The 21,742-nt window shown below is 51.1% G+C and overlaps 1 protein-coding gene across 32 annotated transcripts in view; it reads left to right on the top strand.

Moving 5' to 3' along the window:
* Positions 1–21,742, top strand: part of SCRIB (scribble planar cell polarity protein) — a 247,753-nt gene that overhangs the window by 85,656 nt on the left and 140,355 nt on the right. For all 32 annotated transcript variants that reach the window (XM_043507163.1, XM_043507170.1, XM_043507166.1 and 29 more), the window contains 7 exons: positions 6,433–6,747; positions 7,380–7,460; positions 12,375–12,632; positions 12,895–13,005; positions 13,615–13,791; positions 14,480–14,596; positions 17,846–18,034. In XM_043507163.1, the coding sequence (XP_043363098.1) occupies positions 6,433–6,747; positions 7,380–7,460; positions 12,375–12,632; positions 12,895–13,005; positions 13,615–13,791; positions 14,480–14,596; positions 17,846–18,034 (1,248 nt within the window). The remainder of the gene's footprint in view (positions 1–6,432; positions 6,748–7,379; positions 7,461–12,374; positions 12,633–12,894; positions 13,006–13,614; positions 13,792–14,479; positions 14,597–17,845; positions 18,035–21,742) is intronic.

The raw sequence follows: 21,742 nt of genomic DNA, 5'->3' as shown, positions 1-21,742 counted from the left end.
TGCAATCCACGCCATTCTCCAGATCATTAATGAAGATATTGAACAAAACCGGCCCCAGGACCAACCCTTGGGGTACTCTGCTTGATACCGGCTGCCAACTAGACATGGAGCCATTGATCACTACCTGTTGAGCCCGACAATCTAGCCAGCTTTCTATCCACCTTATCGTCCATTCATCCAGCCCATACTTCTTTAACTTGCTGGCAAGAATATTGTGGGAGACCATATCAAAAGCTTTGCTAAATTCAAGGAACAACACGTCCACTGCTTTCCCCTCATCCACAGAGCCAGTTATCTTGTCAAAGAAGGCAATTAGATTAGTCAGGCCTGACTTGCCCTTGGTGAATCCATGGTGACTATTCCTGATCACTTTCCTCTCCTCTAAGTGCTTCAGAATTGATTCCTTGAGGAAATGCTCCATGATTTTTCCAGGGACTGAGGTGAGGCTGACTGACCTGTAGTTTCCCCGGATCCTCCTTCCTCCCTTTTTTAAAGATGGGCACTACATTAGCCTTTTTCCAGTCGTCCGGGACCTCCCCCGATCGCCATGAGTTTTCAAAGATAATGGCAAATAGTTCTGCAATCACATCCGCCAACTCCTTTAGCACCCTCGGATGCAGCGCATCCGGCCCCGTGGACTTGTGCTAGTCCAGATTTCTAAATAGTCCTGAACCACTCCTTTCTCCACAGAGGGCTGGTCACCTCCTCCCCATGCTGTGCTGCCCAGTGCAGCAGTCTGGGAGCTGACCTTGTTCGTGAAGACAGAGGCAAAAAAAGCATTGAGTACATTAGCTTTTTCCACATCCTCTGTCACTAGGTTGCCTCCCTCATTCAGTAAGGGGCCCACACTTTCCTTGACTTTCTTCTTGTTGCTAACATACCTGAAGAAACCCTTCTTGTCACCCTTAACATCTCTTGCTAGCTGCAAATCCAAGTGTGATGTGGCCTTCCTGATTTCACTCCTGCATGCCCGAGCAATATTTTTGTACTCTTCGCTGGTCATTTGTCCAATCTTCCACTTCTTGTAAGCTTCTTTTTTGTGTTTAAGATCAGCAAGGATTTCACTGTTAAGGCAAGCTGGTCGCCTGCCATATTTACTATTCTTTCTACACATCGGGATGGTTTGTTCCTGTAACCTCAATAAGGATTCTTTAAAATACAGCCAGCTCTTCTGGACGCCTTTCCCCCTCATGTCATTCTCCCAGGGGATCCTGCCCATCAGTTCCCTGAGGTTGTCAAAGTCTGCTTTTCTGAACTCCAGGGATTGTATTCTGCTGCTCTCCTTTCTTCCCTGTGTCAGGATCCTGAACTCGACCGTCTCATAGTCACTGCCTCCCAGGTTCCCACCCACTTTTGCTTCCCCTACTAATTCTTCCCGGTTTATGAGCAGCAGGTCAAGAAGCGCTCTGCCCCTAGTTGGTTTCTCCGGCACTTGCACCATAAAATTTTCCCCTACACTTTCCAAAAACTTCCTGGATTGTCTGTGTACCACTGTATTGCTCTCCCAGCAGATATCTGGGATATGATTGATGTCTAGATTCTTAAAAGGTTTCAGAGTAGCAGCCGTGTTAGTCTGTATTCGCAAAAAGAAAAGGAGTACTTGTGGCACCTTAGAGACTAACAAATTTATTAGAGCATAAGCTTTCGTGAGCTACAGCTCACTTCATCGGAGGAATCCTTCGTCTCCATCTGCCAGTGCAGGATCTGGTTCCCTTGTAGGATCTTAGCACGGTCTTAGTGGCTGTGATGGGATCTTCATTCAGTCCTCTGGCATCCTGCCTCTTTCCTCTCTATGACAAAAACCAGGGCCTGTGATCTAGTAACTTCTGTTAGTTACCGGAAGAAAGCCTCGTCCACCTCATCCCCCTGGTCCGGGGGGGGTCTATAGCAGATTCCCACCACGACATCACTCTTGTTGCTCACACTTCTAAACTTAATCCAGAGACTCTCAGGTTTTTCTGCAGTTTCATGCTGGATCTCTGATCAGTCATACTGATCTCTTACATACAATGCAACTCCCCCACCTTTTCTGCCCTGCCTGTCCTTCCTGAACAGTTTATATCCACCCATGACAGTACTCCAGTCATGTGAGTTATCCCACCAAGTCTTTGTTATTTCAATCACATCATAATTCCTTGATGGTGCCAGGACTTCCAGTTCTCCCTGCTTGTTTCCCAGGCTTCTTGCATTTGTGTATAGGCACTTGAGATAACTTGCTGTTTGTCCTGCTTTTTTAGTATGAGGCAAGAGCCCTCCCTCTTGTGTTCTCCTGCTCGTGCTTCCTTCCGGTATCCCACGTCCCCACTTACCTCAGAGCTTTGGTCTCCTTCCCCCGGTGAACCTAGTTTAAAGCCCTTCTCACTAGGTTAGCCAGCCTGCTTGTGAAGATGCTCTTCCCTCTCTTCGTTAGGTGGAGCCCGTCTCTGCTTAGCACTCCTCCTTGGAACATCATCTCATGGTCAAAGAATCCAAAGCCTTCTCTCCGATACCACCTCCGTAGCCATTTGTTGACTTCCACGATTCGACGGTCTCTACCCAGGCCTTTTCCTTCCACGGGGAGGATGGACGAGAACACCACTTGCACCTCAAACTTCTTTATCTTTCTTCCCAGAGCCACGTAGTCTGCAGTGGTCTACTCAAGGTCATTCTTGGCAGTATCATTGGTGCCCACGTGGAGAAGCAAGAAGGGGTAGCGATCCCGAGGGCTTGATGAGTCTCGGCAGTCTCTCCGTCACATCGTGAATCCTAGCTCTTGGCAAGCAGCAGATTTCTCGGTTTTTCTGGTCAGTCCCCCTTAGGAGGGAGTCCCCAACCACCACCACCCACCTCCTTCTCTTGGGAGTGATGGTCATGAATTCTCCATCCCTGGGACAGTGCATCTCATGCTTTCCAATCGGTGGAGTCTCCTTCTGCTCCCTTCCCTCAGATGTATCATCTAGTCCACTCTCCGCATTAGTACCTGTGGAGAGAACATGAAAATGGTTGCTCACCTGTATCTGCGTTGCTGGTACATGGACGCCCCTCTCTTCTTCTGGAGGTCACATGCTGTCAAATTTCTTCACCGTTCCTCTGTCCCTGCTGCGCAGCCTGCTCTGATTCTTCAGAATGTTGTGCCCGTAGAAGCAAATCCTGACGTCTGTCCAGGAAATCTTCAGTTTCTCTTATGCAACGCAGGGTCGATACTTGTTTTTCCAGACCTTGAACCTTCTCTTCCAATATGGAGGCCAGCTTGCACTTTGTACAGACAAAGTCGCTTCTGTCCTGTGAAAGAAAGACAAACATGGCACATCCAGTGCAGGTCACAACAGCTGAACGCTCACTATCCATATTACCTTCCTTCTACGAGCTTCCTCAGCTGTTGCAGTAACTACTTAGTGAAGCCTGCAAGATGAAAGCCTCAGTGAGCTCTCCCCAGGCGAACTCCCAAGCAAACTCACTCTGTTCGCCGCTCAGCTAGTTCGCAGCTGACAGACTTTTTATAACAGTCAGTCACTTTTTGCTTCTTTGCCCTCTTCCTTGAATGTGGGAAGAGGGGTCCGGTACAAGACTAGCTCATCCCCAGAGACCCTGCGACCACTGCCTAGCATGCTGACAAAAAGTGATTCATTATTTTCTTGTACTCCACCTTTGGTCTGTATCCCTCTGAGTCTGACTACACTGAAATCACGGGAAGTGATTACAGCTTATGGAGACATAGCCAAGCTAAATTTAATGTAGCTTGCTTGGGTACTGGAGCAGTGAAGATACGGCAGTGTACATGGCAATGTGGGCTGTACAAACCCATCCACACCCCTGGGTCATTACTTGTGGGGCTAGCCCACACTCAAGTGCACATGCCACAGCTTTGTTGCTCCAGTGTCCAAGCTAGCTAGATGAACCCTACCTCAGGTGTGTTCACAGGAGCTGCAGTCACACCCTGTGAATGCGTGCAGACATACCCTTACCCTGGAAGGTCTCTGGGTCAGGGACTGTCTTTTTGTTCTGTGTTTGTACAGCACCTAATGCAGTGGGGTCCTGGTCCATCACGGGGACACTGAGGGGCTCTGATGTAAATAATAATAATACCCACTACCCCTTCCTCCTCAAAAAATCTTTAAAAACTGCTGAGTCCTGTAGGATTCAACTCCCATGAGTAGCCAGCTTCTGAAGCAAGAATGGACCAGTGCAAGGAGCAAATGGTACATCACTGAATTGGGAGGAATGGCAGTCAGCATTCAGGCCAGAGAAATAACACAAGGTGTCTGTAACAAGAGCTCAGCTCCCTATTCATGCACTGCTTATGGTCCCCACATGTTCCCTGTCCTACTGAGTGCAGCCAGCAACTTGGTAGTATTTATGGGAATGGGCATCATTCTGCCTACCCAGTCCAGTCTTGCTCACTACCTGCCATGGGCACTGAATGAAGCAGGGATCATGTAGAAAAAATATGGTGTGATCATGGAATCAAAGACTGGATCATGCTGCTGTCACAGGGGCAAGCTTAATTCTGGCATTTCCTAACTGATCAGTGTCGGGTTTTTCAACCTTAATAATATTATTTAAATTAATCGTTCCATAGATTTGAAGGCCAGAACTAGTCTGACCTCCTATATGACACAGGCCATTAAATTTCATCCAGTTGTTCCTGTACTGAGCCAATTACTTTTGTTTGACTAAAGCATCTTTGAGAATGGCATCCTGTCTGGATCCAGAGACATCCAGAGATGGAGAGCCACCTTGGCAGAGAAATTTCATCATATTTAACTCTTTGATAGACAGAACGCCACACAGGGCATGTCTACTCTGCACAGTCAGCCTGGGTGTTGGCATGCAGATATGAGCTCTCGGGTTAACCTGGCCCACATATGAGTACTCCCACAACAAAGCCCTACCCACTTTACTGTGTCTTCAGTGTTTCTGCATGCTCCTGTGTGTGTTGGGGGACACTCCCATGGGTTTTTGTGCTGAGATGCTCTAGGATTCTTTCCCAGTCAATTGTGTCAGTTGCGGAAGAACTTGTCTGTTCCTTGGGAGAACTTGTGGGAAGGGCATTGGAGGCCTATCAGCACTCAGTGAATTTGCCTCTAGCCTCACTGCAAAGTGCATGAGATCCAGTTTGGGTTTTAACCCAGACACTCAGCCATTCAAGCAAGCACCGGTTCAAAGAAGCACATTTGAGAGTTTAGTGTGTGGATGGTTTGGGCACAAACCTGTAGGACCACAGACTAAGAATACAGCGTAGACATACCCATAGGATTAGGACTCCTGAGTTCTGTTTCTGGCGCTGGAAGGGGAGCATAGTGTATTTGTTAGAGCAGAAGACTGAGGGTTATTGACTTCTCAGTGCTATTTGTTACTGTTGCTTTACATTTACATAGTGCTCGTTCATCTGTGTAACTCAAAGCAAAGGTGGGTATGTATTTGTAGCCCCATTTTACAGATAGCATAGCCAAGCCCATAGGATTGGCATATTCTTTCTGAAAGGCAGGTGGGACTTGATCTGCCCTATCAGAAACCTGGGTTCTGCTCCCAGCTCAGCCCCTTAGTTAGTTGCACTGTAAAAGGTGGTGAATTACACTTGCCTGTGCACAAGGGTAGGCCTAGCTGAGTAATAAAGGCTATGGTGGGAAGAGACTTATTAAGGTCAGTCAGTGGAAGTTGTGAGACTTGCACTCTGAGGCGCCTGGCTGCCAGCCCAGGCCCCTTTCCCTGGGCCAAAGAGCATTTTGATGTGAAATGAAGCAGCAGCAGCAACAGGAAGATCCTCCAGCTCCCTGCCTTGACCCCAAACCAACCAGTGTCTCCCGCACTGGACTAGCCACTCTTCCCCTACAACTGTTCCCGAATCCCCCAGCACAATAGGGGCCATCTCTCTGAAGTCAGGGAGACAGAAGGAAGAAGCTGTGAGTTGCACCAGAATTTGGTGGCCACTCCCTGAAGGGAGGATAGCAAGATCTGTGACCCCCAAGTGACTTGCTGGGTGTGTGAGAGAGGAGGGAGATGGTGAGAGGATACAGGTGTCTCCTTCTGGGGCTCAGTTTTGGTGTTGGCAGCCTGGCATTCTCTTAAGTGAATGGCAACAAGCTCTGCCATGCACCATGGGAGAGAGAGGGGATGGTGCAGGGTGTGTGTGGGGTGGCTCCCTTGGGGGAGCTCCCTAGGGAGCTGGAGTGTGTGGGGACGTTCCCTGTGGGGTTGAGGTGTATGTGTGGTAGTTCCGTGTAGAGTCAGTGTTTTGGGGGGGTTCCCTGGGGGGTTGGGGTGTGTGTGTGGGGGGGGTTCCCTGTGGGGTCAGTGTGTGTGTGTGTGTGTGTGTGTTGGGAGGGATGTTCCCTGCGGGATTGGTACGTATGTGGGGGCTCCCTGTTGGTGTGGGGGAGCTCCTTGTGAGTTTGGGGGGGGTTGGGAACTCCCTGTGGGCCAGTCTCTCACCTTGACCCCGTCTCTTCCCAGGTGAACGGAGTGGCCCTGCACTGTGCGGAGCACCATGTGGCAGTGGAGGCGCTGCGTGGCTCAGGCAGCTCCGTCTCCATGACGGTGCTTCGGGAGCGGATGGTGGAGCCCGAGAATGCCATCACGGTTACACCGCTGCGCCCCGAGGACGATTACAGCCCACGAGAGCCACGGGGCGGCCTGCGCTTTCCAGAGCGACCTGAGGGGGCACCAGTCACAGAGAGATTCTCCACCTGCCTCATGCGCAATGAGAAGGGGCTGGGCTTCAGTATTGCTGGGGGCAAGGGCTCCACGCCCTACCGGGCGGGTGACACGGTGAGCCATCAGGGGGGTCTTCGGGAGAGCACTGCCTGAGGTCTGTGCAGGCTGGGGTCTCCCTGCACTCCTGGTAGAGGGGAGCTCAGCCCCAGGATCTTTGTACAGGGCAGGTGGGTACAGGGGGAGTGGGAGGTGTCTCCCTGCACTCCTAGGGGAGGGGAGCTTAGCCCCCATGTCACAGGGCAGGTGGGCACAGAGGGAGGGGAGCTCAGCCCCAGATCTCTGCAGACCAGGGGACAGGTGGCATTTCCCTGCACTCCTACGGGGGTGTCATTAGCTCTGTGCCAGGCAGAGGAGCTCAGGCAGGCAGGGGTGGGGCTGTCAGTGGTTGCCAGTGACATTCAGTCCTGGCTCCCTCTTGGCTTGTGTATTCTGAGCTCCTGCTGAGTCAGACTTTCCTGGAGCCAGAGGCTCCACACAGGGTTTGGGGAACTGAGGAGTCCAAGGGGTGGAGGGGCGAGGGTCAGAAGGGGGATGGGGAGTGAGGGTGTGGAGTGATAGAGGGAGAGGGGGCTTTGGGCCCAGGTGGGAGGGTTTGGGACTCTGCCAGCTGCTGGGAAGGGGTCTGGACGTGGAGGTGTTCCGGTGATGGGATTGGGGCTGCTCTGACCCCCGGGGCTCTATTTCAGGGGATCTTTATCTCGCGGATCGCAGAGGGTGGTGCGGCCCATCGGGACGGTACGCTGCACGTTGGAGACCGGGTCATCTCGGTGAGTGCTTGGGGCAGGCATGGGAGGGAGGCGTGGTGCTGGTGAGTCTCGCCGGAAGCCTGTCGTTTACTGTTTCTGTTCATAGGAGTTAGGAAAGCAGATCCCACTGTCCCTCCTCAGCCCCTCCTCCAGGGGTCTGTCTCCTTGTCACTTGACCTCTGGGCTCCTTTTCCAGCTCCTAGGGCCCTAGGGAGACCAGCAGCTCCTGCTCCTGCTGTCCCAGCTTTGACTGGCTCTTGGCAAGGCTGGTGCCCACCCTTTCACAGTGAATGCTCAAACCACAAAACCTTGGTGAGTCCCTCCAGCAGCGCTGGCTGCACTGGGGAGTTGCGGATCCCTGGCGCTTCACTAGGTAGGTTGGGGCTGCTCCCCCGTTGGACTCTGCAAGGCAACACTGTGTGGGGTTGGGCAAGTCTTCCCCTTAGGGCCCTGTGGGTGCTGCCCAGGGGACCAGTGACTCCTGCCAGCGTTGGTGGCAGTTGTTCCCTCCAGAAAGCCAGGGGGTCAGTGTAGGCTGTAGACGGAGAGGGGAGGGTTGTCAAGCCGAGTGTGGGGCCCAGGGGGACTTGGTGCAACCCTTTTTCCTGGTCTCTGATTTGAAGCTTTGGTCCCCAGTTCCTGCTGCTGCTTGTGCCAGTGACACGGATCCCACCTCTGCCTCTAACCTTGTACCTCTCTGCTAATCTGTGTCACTTGTGCTCCTTCCCGCCCCCTTTCCCTGAGCTCGCATGCTGCCTCTGAGTGAATGGAAGCTCCTGCATCCTGGTGCTGGTGGTGGGTTTCTAGTCCGGCTGCTATGGTAAGAGCAAGAGTTACCACAGAGCTGGTGTGGGTAAGCACTGATACAACCTTGTCAGTGCTGGCTTCTGTTTGCTCTATCCCTGGACCTGGGGTCTGCGCTGTTTTCCCTTTCTCATGAAAACCCTTTGGAGCACTGGGCTGGGCCTGGCATCCTTTTTCATCACAAGGTGGCCCAGCATCTCTCCCTCTGTTCCTCCCTCTGTCCCTCCCTTCCTGCTCCTCTTCTTTTAGGCCTTCCAAAATTGAGCCATGGCCGGACAGAAGCTGATCCCTGGGAGCTGCCTAGACTAGCTAGAGCCCTGTGGGGTATCTCTGCATGCTGTGGTGGGAGGATTGTAGCCACTTGGCACCCAAGGCCAGATTCACATGGTACCGGTTGGCACCCTCTGCAGTGGGGTCAGAAAGACTCTCGAGCTGTTTGTCAGAGTGCAGTCTGCCTTCTCAGGGTGGGAAGATGAGGCCATTTCAGCACTCCTCAGTGTCAGCAGTGTGGGTAGGCTGCCCCCTCAGACCATTCTGTGCATGGATCAGGGCTTGTAGGAAGGGTATTTGGTTTCAATGCATGCATAGGTCTTGCTGTCATCAATCATCTGAGTGTTCTTGGTCAGCGGTTGTCAACCAGGGATATGTGTACCCCTGTGGGTACGCAGAGGACTTCAAAGGGGTACATCAGCTCATCTAGATATTTGCCTAGTTTTACAACAGGTGACATAAAAAGCACTAGCGAAGTCAGTACCAAACTCAAATTTCATACAGACAATGACTTGTTTTACTGATTTATAGATTATACACTGAAATGTAAGTGCAATATTTATATTCTAATTGTTTTATTTTATAATTTATATGGTAAAAATGAGAAAGTCAGCCATTGTTCAGTACTAGTGTGCTGGGACACTTTTGTGTGTTTATGTTTGATTCTGTAAGCAAGTAGATTTTAAGTGATGTGAAACTTGGGGTATGCAAGACAAATAAGACTCCTGAAAGGGGTACAGTCATCTGGAAAGGTTGAGAGCCACTGTTTTTGGGGACATGATGCATGTGGTGTCATTGCTTGTATAGAAGTAGCCTCCTCTTCTTCCACTGGCACATTCCTGCTCGCGTGAGCCTATTGCCCATGCTTGAGCATGCACAGTCACAAGAGACTGTAGTGCTGAGCCTCAGAGTCTGGCACTTGGGACCATGGGGATGAGTGCATTATCAGTCCATAGATAGAGATCCTTTCCTCTTTCAGCCTGACCACTGCTTTCCTAGTCTGGGCGTTGCACAGAGCTCTCTGCATTTTAGCAATGGCTTTTGCAGGCCATGGCCCCTCCAGCAGCTGTTTGTCTCCTGACAAGAGCTGCCACTATGCCTTTTACCCTCCTGCAGTGCAGGGTGGCTGTGTTGCTGCTAGGATGATATCTCCCCACGGGAGCATCCAGTGGCCCTATGGGCTGGGATTCGATCCCCACCTGCTAAGTGTCTTTAGACCCCTGGCATTCCTACTTCCTGACTGTTCTTTGGAGCTCTGTGATTTGGAGCCCGTGCAGAATGCCCAGGAGCCAGTGCCCCATGGTTCAGCTAGGTTGGCCCTGTGGGACTGCTGTGACTATTTGAGTGGATGTTTCTAATTCTTCCTTGAAGGTTTGATGACTTGCTCTCAGCCTCCAAAATATGAGAATCCAGGTCAAATGCAGCACCTTGGCCAGCGAGAAGCCCCATGTTAATCTGTTTCTTACAAAGATTTCAACTGGGCAGCGCCTGCCTATCCTTACTGGGCAGGTTTTCAGTAGGTGACAGTCCTGGGCATGCACAAGTGTGAGTTTGTGACCGTCTGCAGGGTCTGAATGAGGCAGTTGGGCAGATTTTGGCATGCTGCGGGCAGGAGACAGGCAGGCTGCCTCTGAGTGCTGCAGGCAGGCAGATGCCAGTACACGGCTCTGTGAGAAAGAGCAAGCACCCAGTGCCCATGGTGCCAGCTGGGGGTATCCGTTCTTAGGCCTTAGCTCCCACCAGTCCTAAAGGGCCTATATTTTCCTGAGAAAAGAAATACAGCGCAGCTTCTTACTCTCATCCCTGTCCTCAAAACCTCCTTTGCACCCTTCTTCTGTGGGAGGCTCCCCCTGCTCTCTGCTGGGGGGGCTTTGAGTATGTGGATTGAGGGACCCAACCAAGATCTTTTTCCAAACTTAACACCCCAAAAACACGCCTGTGGTTGGCTACTAACCCTCCAGTCCTCATTCCTGTTCTGACCAGTCTTTCTCCTTCGTTGTGAATAATATCCCTGACCAATGGCTGTGTGTGTTAGAAGGAAACCAGAACCCTCTTGGAGCTGGAGGAGACAGGCCAGAGGAGATGGAATGAAGGGCAGAAGGCATATAGGAGTGGGAACAGAGGGCAGGGACTCCAGGTGGTGGTGGGTGGTACAGGATTGGGGACACAAGGCAGGGAGTGCGGGTGGGGGTGAACTGAGGAAGTACAGGATTGAGGATGGAGGGCAGGAAGCCCAGGAGGGGAATGTACCAGACTGGGGATGCAGGGCAGGGCCTGGGGCAGAGAGGGGTCCCTGGAGGGTAGAGGGCAGAGGGCAGTCAGTTGGCAGCAACGGAATTGGGGATGGAGCAGATGGTAGCGAACTAGGTGGAAGTGAGAGGGCAGTGACAGCTCTGTGCTTACACAGAGATGGAGATTGGGCTCCGGTCACTGGGAGATATAGCAGGGAGTTCATAGCCTCCCTGTGACATGGGACCATGTAGCCAGCTGCTTGCACAGAGGGCAGCTAGTAGCTCTCCCTTTCCCTGGGCATTGGGCAGCCTTGCCTGCCATTACCGGCCCTGCTCTGTCTGGCCATGAGGTTACAGAGGAAAACTTGCTCTGTGGGTGAGCACAGCACCCTGAGCTGCAGCCTAGGTCCAGAATGAAGCTCAGCGCTCAGCAGGCCAAGGGCCATTCACAAAGCCAGACTTCAGTCCAGGGAGTCTGCGCCGCTGCCGCAGGTGTCCCCGATGCAGCTGGGGGGTCTTGGCCCCCGGGAGCGAGTGGCGGGGTTTATTCTCCACCTTGCACCCCGCCAGAGCCTCTTGCTTTGTATGTGTCTCTCCCCCTCCCTGGTACTTAGTATAATTGGAAGGGTCTGCACCGAGAGGGCCCTCCTGGACTGCTCCTTCTGAGGGCAGAGGGAGAGTCCCTCCCATCCATGTCTGTGGTGTGGTCAGGAGGAGGGCCCTGCACTTCCAGTGTTCCTCTTGATTGGGCTGGAACATGGCTCCAGGGAGGAAGTGATGGGGTAGGTAATGGAGATGGCAGCCAGGGATGTCAGGAGGTGCCTCGCCTCAGGCTTCTTTGGTATAAGCTCCTGTGGCTCGGGGGGATGTGAAGTTTGCTCTCTGGAGTGGGTAGTGCCAAGTCTGGTGAGGGTGAGGGTGAGGATGAGGCTGGTTGTGAGCAGTGTCACCGGGATCCACATGTCCCACTGAGGCCTACTGGGAGGATGCTGCAGGCCCAGTCTATGCATGGCTGGCTCTGGCTCAGAGCTCCTTTCTGGTGCAGAGCTGCGAATTAGCTGTAACATTTCCATCCGGCCCTTTGGAGCCCAGACCCTGCTTGTCCGAGACATTACAAGTCTCTGGCTTGTTTCAGAGCAGAGTTGTAGCCCTTTTGGTTCCCCAGGGCCCCTTGACAGGCTTTGCTCTGACAGACTGGAGGAAACATGGTGTTTTACACCGAGGAGGGCAGTACCCAGTGTTGATGAAGGGCCACCATGAGCCATCCTGAGGGGTGGGAGATGAGGCACCCCATGAGGACCAACTCATCTCCCACTCTGCTCGCTGTGAGAGGCAGAGGCTCATTACTACACCCAGGGTGGCCTGGCATGTTTGGGCTCTGCCCTGGGGGAATGGCAGGACCAGTGGGTGCTTCAGAACTACTGTGTCCACAAGAATAATAACTGAAGAGTTTATTGCTTGAGCAATAATTTTCCTTCTGAATGTGGCAATCTCCTGTCAGGAAGTGTCTCTCAGGGTGTTTGGCAGATCTTCCAGTGGGATGGTGTCCCATATGACCCTCAGTAAGGTGCCTGGCAGGGCAGGGTGTACTGGGGTGATGTGCTGACACTGGGTTTGCGGGTTGTTCTAGATCAATGGGGTAGACATGACAGAAGCCAGGCATGATCAGGCAGTAGCGCTGCTTACCGCATCCTCCCCCACCATCGCGCTGCTGGTAGAGAGAGAGGGTGCACAGCAGCTCAGCGAGGGAGACTCACCAGTGGTGCAGCGAGTGCGCACGCACTCCCCACCACCACCTCCCAGCCATGGGGAGAGCACACCCGAGGAGACGCCTCTGCTACAAAGGAACCATCTGCCCAAAGGCCTAGAGGACCAGTATCCCATCGAGGTAAGGTTGGCTGTTGGGATTTGGGACTTTGATTGGCCCGGTGCTCTGTTAATTGGACAGGATTGGGGTTCCAAGCTGTCCCTCAAAGGACTGGCTACCATGTTGTCAGGCTGTTGGGAAGGGGCTGGGTCTCCCATGTGTTGAGAACCTCCTTCACGCTCATTCCCAAGCAGAGTCTCTGTTTGGGGGTAGTTTTCTAAGCACAGTCGCTGCTTGGTACTCCTTGCCCTCTCCCTGGCTGTATGCTCTTTGTTCCCTGCAGGAGATCTGTCTGGTCAAAGCTGGGGGGCCCCTGGGGCTCAGCATTGTTGGAGGCAGTGACCATTCGAGCCATCCGTTCGGGATTCATGAACCAGGTGTCTTTATCTCAAAGGTAGGGACTCATGTGGGCAGCCCAGGCTGGGCATGTCTGAGGGAATGTGGCCATTGGGGATGGAGTCTCTAGAACAAGGAGACTGGAGGATGGAAATGCCTCAAGGAAGCTTGGGGGTGGGGGAGGAGGCAGGGGATGGAACCGACTTGTTTTGAGGCATGAGGGTTTGTGTGTGAAAACTTTTGATTCCCTTAGCTGCTTCTCCATGGAGGTGTCCCAAGATCTTGGATCAGCAGGGCAGTGGGAGGAGTCTGTGGGGAGGGTGTCACGGGGTGTTTAGCAGCTCAGGGGGCAGTGGGAGGAGTCTGTAGGGAGGGTGTCATGGGGTGTTTAGCAGCTCAGGGGGCAGTGGGAGGAGTCTGTAGGGAGGGTGTCATGGGGTGTTTAACAGCTCAGGGGGCAATGGGAGGAGTCTGTGGGGAGGGTTGGCAGCTCAGGGGGGCAGTGGGAGGAGTCCATTGGGGTTTCCTAGGGAAGCTGTGCCACTCATCTCCCTGCTGGGTAGGGTCTGCTCAGGGTGTGTATGGCTACATCAGCAGCTCTGCTAGGAGGTGGATATCTGCTCCCATCAGAGTCCCTTTCAGCCTTAACACCAGTGGCTCTCTGCAGGTCATTCCCCATGGGCTGGCATCCCGCAGTGGTCTGCGAGTAGGGGACAGGATCCTGGAGGTCAATACTATTGACCTGCGTCATGCTACCCACCAGGAGGCTGTGAACGCCCTGCTGTCCAGTACACAGGAGTTGAGCATGTTGGTGCGACGAGATCCTCCGCCACCTGGCATGCAGGTAGGTTCTGAGAGGGGAGAGGAGCCCAAGTGGAAGCAGCAGCCCTGGTCTGGGCCCAGCATGGCAGCTCTATTGACAAAAGCACTTGTAGGAAAATTCATGGACACTGCCCTGGGATTTCCTCCTTAGAAAATGCAGTAAATGGAGGTGGGAAAACCTGATCAGGAGCAGATCTCCCTTGTATTCAGGTTAAACGGCCCTGCTCCTGAGGGGAGACGGTTTGAGTGGGGCTCCTGCCCTTGCTCCCCAGGTGGCTCAGTCCTCAGGCAGGCAGCCCCTGCTCTATCTGAGCTTAGATGGAAGGCTGGATCAGAGGTGCAGCTCTGCAGCTTGATGAAGTTTCCCCTCTCTCCTGGTAGCAGGAGCCAGTCTCAGATGAGCAGGAAGGTACCCAGCCTGGGATTGGCAGGGGTTCATCATTACACTCAACAGTCACTATGGCTGGAGGCTGGATGGGGTTCACCCCTCTTAGACCCAGAACTGGGAGCAGAATACAGGAAAGAAGAGCCAAAGCAAACCCATCAGGCCAAAGAAGGTGGAAGCCACAGAGCTGGCCCTTTTCCGGCTATTCTGTGCATGGTCTGCTACCAGCACCAACACTCTCCTCCACCCCCGATCAGAGTCTGTCAGCCACATTTCCAGCCCAAACTAAATCAAATTAGAGACAGAGACCTTTTTGTGTCCACAGGAAATCTGCATTGAGAAGGCTCCTGGAGAAAAGCTGGGCATCAGCATTCGGGGGGGAGCGAAAGGCCATGCTGGGAACCCCTTTGACCCCACCGATGAGGGCATTTTCATCTCCAAGGTACCAGACTCAGGGTGCCCTTCACAGAGCAGGGGCTGCTAGGCAGGAAGCAGAAAGGAGTTCCTGTTGGAAATCAGCCCTTCTCCCAGTTCACATGTGGTCTCCCTGTTTGATCCCACTTCTCCCCATATAAACATGCATGCATGTTCCTTCCCACTAGACCCCACACAATGTGCTTAAGTTCCCCCCAAGTCCCCACCTCCCATGGAATGTCTGTGCTCATTCGCTTTCCTTACCAGTCACTCTCCCTGCTCTGAGGGATGGCATGTGAGTGCTCTCCCCCCTCCCCTGAGGAATTGTGCAAACATTTTCCTGCTCTTCCCATGAGGAATGGCATGTGAGTCGTCTTCTTTTCAAAAAGAAAAGGAGTACTTGTGGCACCTTAGAGACTAACAAATTTATTTGAGCATTAGCTTTCCTGAGCTACAGCTCACTTCATTTGATGCATGCAGTGGAAAATACAGTAGGGAGATTTATGAACACAGAGAACATGAAACAATGGGTGTTACACATACATACACATACATACACGCTGTAACAAGAGTGATCCGATAAGGTGAGCTATTACCAGCAAGGGGGGGAGGGCGGAACCTTTTGTAGTGATAAACAAGGTGGGCCATTTCCAGCAGCTGACAAGAACATGTGAGGAACAGTGCGGCGGGGGGGGGGGGGGGGAAGAGGGGGAATAAACGTGAGGAAATAGTTTTACTTTTTGTAATGACCCATCCACTCCCAGTCTTTATTCAAGCCTAAGTTAATTGTATCCAGTTTGCAAATTAATTCCAATTCAGCAGTCTCTCATTAGAGTCTGTTTTTGAAGTTTTTTTGTTGAAGAATTGCCACTTTTAGGTCTGTAATCGAGTGACCAAAGAGATTGAAGTGTTCTCCGACTGGTTTTTGAATGTTATAATTCTTGACGTCTGATTTGTGTCCATTCATTCTTTTACATAGAGACTGTCCAGTTTGACCAATGTACATGGCAAAGGGGCATTGCTGGCACATGATGGCATATATCACATTGGTAGATGTGCAGGTGAACGAGCCTCTGATAGTGTGGCTGATGTGATTAGACCCTATGATGGTGTCCCCTGAATAGATATGTGGACAGAGTTGGCAACGGGCTTTGTTGCAAGGATAGGTTCCTGGGTTAGTGGTTTTGTTGTGTGGTGTAAGGTTGCTGGTGAGTATTTGCTTCAGGTTGGGGGGCTGTCTGTAAGCAAGGACTGGCCTGTCTCCCAAGATCTGTGAGAGTGATGGGTCATCCTTCAGGATAGGTTGTAGATCCTTGATGATGCATTGGAGAGGTTTTAGTTGGGGGCTGAAGGGGATGGCTAGTGGCGTTCTGTTACTTTCTTTGTTGGGCCTGTCCCGTAGTAGGTGACTTCTGGGTACTCTTCTGGCTCTGTCAGTCTGTTTCTTCACTTCAGCAGGTGGGTATTGTAGTTGTAAGAATGCTTGATAGAGATCTTGTAGGTGTTTGTCTCTGTCTGAGGGGATGGAGCAAATGCGGTTATATCGTAGCGCTTGGCTGTAGACAATGGATCGAGTGGTATGATCTGGATGAAAGCTAGAGGCATGTAGGTAGGAATAGCGGTCAGTAGGTTTCCGGTATAGGATGGTGTTTATGCGACCATCGCTTATTAGCACCGTAGTGTCCAGGAAGTGGATCTCTTGTCTGGATTGGTCTAGGCTGAGGTTGATGGTGGGATGGAAATTGTTGAAATCCTGGTGGAATTCCTCAAGGGCTTCTTTTCCATGGGTCCAAATGACGAAGATGTCATCAATGTAGCACAAGTAGAGTAGGGGCATTAGGGGACAAGAGCTGAGAAAGAGTTGTTCTAAGTCAGCCATAAAAATGTTGGCATGCTGTGGGGCCATGCGGGTACCCATCACAGTGCCGCGGATTTGAAGGTAAACATTGTCCCCAAATGTGAAATAGTTATGGGTGAGGACAAAGTCACAAAGTGCAGCCACCAGGTTTGCCGTGACATTATTTGAGATACTGTTCCTGACGGCTTGTAGTCCATCTTTGTGTGGAGTGTTGGTGTAGAGGCTTCTACATCCATCGTGGCCAGGAGGGTGTTTTTAGGAAGATCACCGATGGATTGTAGTTTCCTCAGGAAGTCAGTGGTGTCTCGAAGATAGCTGGGAGTGCTGGTAACGTAGGGCCTGAGGAGGGAGTCTACATAGCCAGACAATCCTGCTGTCAGGGTTCCAATGCCTGAGATGATGGGGCGTCCAGGATTTCCAGGTTTATGGATCTTGGGTAGCAGATAGAATACCCCAGGTCGGGGCTCCAGGGGTGTGTCTGTGCGGATTTGTTCTTGTGCTTTTTCAGGGAGTTTCTTGAGCAAACGATGTAGTTTCTTTTGGTATCCCTCAGCGGGATCAGAGGGTAATGGCTTGTAGAAAGTGGTGTTGGAGAGCTGCCTAGCAGCCTCTTGTTCATATTCTGACCTATACATGATGACGACAGCACCTCCTTTGTCAGTCTTTTTGATTATGATGTCAGAGTTGTTTCTGAGGCTGTGGATGGCACTGTGTTCTGCATGGCTGAGGTTATGGGGCAAGTGATGCTGCTTTTCCACAATTTCAGCCCGTGCACGTTGGCGGAAGCACTCTATTTAGAAGCCCAGTCTGTTGTTTCGACCTTCAGGAGGAGTCCACCCAGAATCCTTCAAAAACAGACTCCAACAAGAGACTGCTGAATTGGAATTAATTTGCAAACTGGATACAATTAACTTAGGCTTGAATAGAGACTGGGAGTGGATGGGTCATTACACAAAGTAAAACTATTTCCCTGCGTGCTGAGGAGTTGTGGGCGAGTATTCCCCCCGCCATTATGGGCAGGCACTCCCCCTATTCTTGCTGTTCTGCTGTGAGCATGAACTCATGAGCCCTTCCCCCCACCATGCCGAGGAGTCACATGTGTATGTGCTCTCCAAGAAAACGTGCGATCCCTCTCCCTGCCCACTCCCCACCCCAGGAATAGCATGCAATCACTCTCTTTTCCCATTTTCCCCAAGAAATTGCCTGAGTGCTCTCCTTTCCCAACCCCCAACAAATCTCTCTTGTGCTCATTCTCCATCCCTTCCCCCCTGCATAAACGCATGGGCACCCGTTTTCCCTCCTGCCTGCGTGCAGTGTCCTCTCTTCCTTGCACTGACCCTCACACGTCCTTCCCTCCCCCGACTCCCTGTGCATTCTTCTTGTCCTCCTATCCATTCTTAGCCCTCTTGTTCCTTCCAGGTGAGCTCCTCTGGGGCTGCTGCCAGGGATGGCCGGCTGAAGGTGGGGCTGCGGATCCTGGAGGTGAATCACCAGAGCCTGCTGGGAATGACGCACACAGAAGCAGTGCAGATCCTACGCAGTGTGGGTGACAAGCTCCTTGTGCTTGTGTGCGATGGCTTTGACCCCAAAGCCGCAGCTGCCATTGAGGTGAGAGTCTGGGGGGGGGGGTAAGGCCTGCACCAGGAGGAGCCCTGTGGCAGACAGGTTCCTCCATAAAAACACTGTCTTCATGTATGTATGGAGTGACCCTCACAACTGCCACAAAGTGACACCGCACCCCAGGCTGACACCTACAGTGCAGTGAGTCCTTACGTTGGCACCCTCAGAGGGCAGAGATAAGGTGTCTGGGGTGCTGTGTGGGGAATGTTGCCTGAAGCGAGCATTTCTTGTGTTTCTACACTTCCATGTGAAATTTTTGAAATCCCGCCTTCCAGAATGGCACAAAGAGCAGAAAGCCCTGCTATGCAGCAGCAACCCTGAACCCATCTTAACCCACTTCTCATGAGTGGTGCAGCACAGGCAGGGCTAGAGGGGGATTTGAAGCAGGACAGGGTAGGGACTTTACACACCAGTTTGGGGAAGGTGTTCTGTGCCTACAGGACAGCATGAATGAAGATCCATGTCTGTGACAGAAGCTGGCAACAGTCATGGGGGCTGCACTGCTGGTGAAGTTGAGGAATCAGGGACAATATGATTCAAGACAAGAGTAGACAAGTATGGAGGGACAGTGGTGAAGGTGATATATGGGAGCCAGGGGAGGGATTCATCAAGGGTGTGAGGTGGTCAGAGCAACAGGCAAAGAAGATGATTTTGTCAGCTGAGTTTTGTAAGGACCGGAGCGGGGTGGTGGATGTGAAGGAGGCTGCAGTGATGAAGATGGGAGTATTAGCTTCATGGACAGGAAGAGAAGGTTGGATCTCAGGTGTTTTGGTGGACAAAGGGGAAAGATTTGATCTTGGCCCGACCACAAGGGGCTAGAGAGAGGGCAGAACCAAAGCTGCTCCCATGTTGCAGGCCTGAGTATCAGGGAGGTTGGTGGCACTGTGCACAGTGACAGTGAAGGTGTGGAGAGGGAAGATCTGGGAGGGAAGAGAAGGAACTCCTGTTGGGCCATGTTGAGACATCCAGGAGGAGATATGAGACGGTCTGAAAGCAGATGGAGGGAGACCAGTGGAGAGGCAGATTTATGAATCATCACTTCCCACCTAATCTTGGTAGTCAGAAGAGTTGTAACAACCAGCACTGATCTCCACAGATGGGGCCTTTCCTCCCAAGTGATTGGGTGACACAGGCAATGGGGAATGGGCCAAGAGTGAAAAAGGGGCATGAATTGATTGGGATGGAGGAGAGGGGAGAGCTGCACTGACAGTACCATGGCAATGGCATACATGAGCAGACAGGGCCGCAAAGACACCAGCACTACACCAGGAGGCTAGATCATTGCCCTGCTTGCAATCGATTTGGGTCTGGTGTATCAGAGGAAGGTGAATTTGGTGTTTAAGTGGCTCAGCAAAGCCAGGGTTAGCACCAGGGAAGCAGTGACTTACAGCCTCCTCAGGATCTTTGGAGTCTCAACCCTCCACATGTTTTTCAAACAGTAAGAGATAAAGGCTTTTGGCCAGGCAGCACCATCTGGAATCAGCAATAAGAACTGTCCCAGACACATTCCCAGAGCTGCAGTTGGTCTCTTTCCCAGACCATGCCTGGCCAGGACAATGGAGAAGATGCAGAACAAAGCATGCTGACAATGGCTTCCCTCACTGGCCACACAATCTGTGAGGGTCTGACCCAGTCCAGATGCAGACTACGCTCCAAGGAATGCTGACTCAGGCAGAGATCTTCTGACATACATGCCAGTAGCTACCCAAACCTCAGCCCGCTGGAATTCATAGATTCATAGATACTAAGGTCAGAAGGGACCATTCTGATAATCTAGTCCGACCTCCTGCACAGTGCAGGCCACAGAATCTCACCCACCCACTCCTATGAAAAACCTCACCCATGTCTGAGCTATTGAAGTCCTTAAATCATGGTTCAAAGACTTCAAGGAGCAGAGAAGCCTCCCTCAAGTCAACATGCTACAGAGGAAGGCGAAAAACCTCCAGGGCCTCTCCAATCTGCCCTGGAGGAAAATTCCTTCCCGACCCCAAATATGGCAATCAGCTAAACCCTGAGCATATGGGCAAGATTCACCAGCCAGATACTACCGAAAATTCTTTCCTGGGTAACTCAGATCCCATCCATCTAATATCCCATCTCAGGGGATTAGTCCTATTTACCCTGAATATTTAAAGATCAGTTACTTACCAAAATCCCATTATCCCATCATACCATCTCCTCCATAAACTTATCGAGTAGAATCTTAAAACCAGATAGATCTTTTGCCCCCACTGCTTCCCTCGGAAGGCTATTCCAAAACTTCACTCCTCTGATGGTTAAAAACCTTTGTCTGATTTCAAGTCTAAACTTCCTGGTGGCCAGTTTATACCCATTTGTTCTTGTGTCCACATTGGTGCTGAGCTGAAATAATTCCTCTCCCTCTCCTGTATTTATCCCTCTGATCTATTTATAGAGAGCAATCATATCTCCCCTCAACCTTCTTTTAGTTAGGCTAAACAAGCCAAGCTCCTTAAGTTTCCTTTCATAAGCCAAGTTTTCCATTCCTCGGATCATCCTAGTAGCCCTTCTCTGTACCTGCTCCAGTTTGAATTCATCCTTTTTAAACATGGGAGACCAGAACTGCACACAGTATTCTAGGTGAGGTCTCACCAGTGCCTTGTATAACGGTACTAAAACCTCCTTATCCCTACTGGAAATGCCTCTCCTGATGCATCCCAAAACCGCATTAGCTTTTTTCACAGCCATATCACATTGGCAGCGCATAGTCATCCTATGATCAACCAATACTCCAAGGTCCTTCTCCTCTTCCGTTACTTCTAATCGATGTGTCCCCAATTTATAACTAAAATTCTTGTTATTAATCCCTAAATGCATAACCTTACACTTCTCACTATTAAATTTCATCCTATTACTATTACTCCAGTTTACAAGGTCATCCAGATCCTCCTGTATAATATCCCGATCCTTCTCCGAATTGGCAATACCTCCCAGCTTTGTATCATCTGCAAACTTTATTAGCACACTCCCACTTTTTGTGCCAAGGTCAGTAATAAAAAGATTAAATAAGATTGGTCCCAAAACCGATCCCTGAGGAACTCCACTGGTAACCTCCCTCAAACCTGACAGTTCGCCTTTCAGTAGGACCCGTTGCAGTCTCCCCTTTAACCAATTCCTTATCCACCTTTTGATGTTCATATTGATCCCCATCTTCTCCAATTTAACTAATAATTCCCCATGTGGCACGGTATCAAATGCCTTACTGAAATCTAGGTAAATTAGATCCACTGCATTTCCTTTATCTAAAAAATCTGTTAACTTTTCAAAAAAGGAGATTAGGTTGGTTTGGCACGATCTACCTTTTGTAAAACCATGTTGTATTTTGTCCCATTTACCATTGACTTCAATGTCCTTAACTAATTTCTCCTTCAAAATTTTTTCCAGGACCTTGCATACTACAGATGTCAAACTAACTGGCCTGTAGTTACCGGATCACTTTTTTTTCCCTTTCTTAAAAATAGGAACTATATTAGCAATTCTCCAATCATTCGGTACTACTCCTGAGTTTACAGATTCATTAAAAATTCTTGAATTGAGGTCCCTAGAATCCTGTCACTGACATGCTTCTGCTTTCCAGAAAGAAATCAATCCGTTCCACATGTCCTGCAAGCACATTCATCAGTTACTACAAAACAGCTTATCTGTGGGCCTTGAAAAGCACATTTCTTTCTATCTAGG

Source organism: Dermochelys coriacea, chromosome 2 (genome assembly GCF_009764565.3).
Source record: "Dermochelys coriacea isolate rDerCor1 chromosome 2, rDerCor1.pri.v4, whole genome shotgun sequence".
In the NCBI taxonomy this organism is placed as follows: Eukaryota; Metazoa; Chordata; order Testudines; family Dermochelyidae; genus Dermochelys; species Dermochelys coriacea.
Note: the sequence above shows the minus strand (reverse complement) of the source record. Positions and strands in the feature narration are given on the sequence as shown.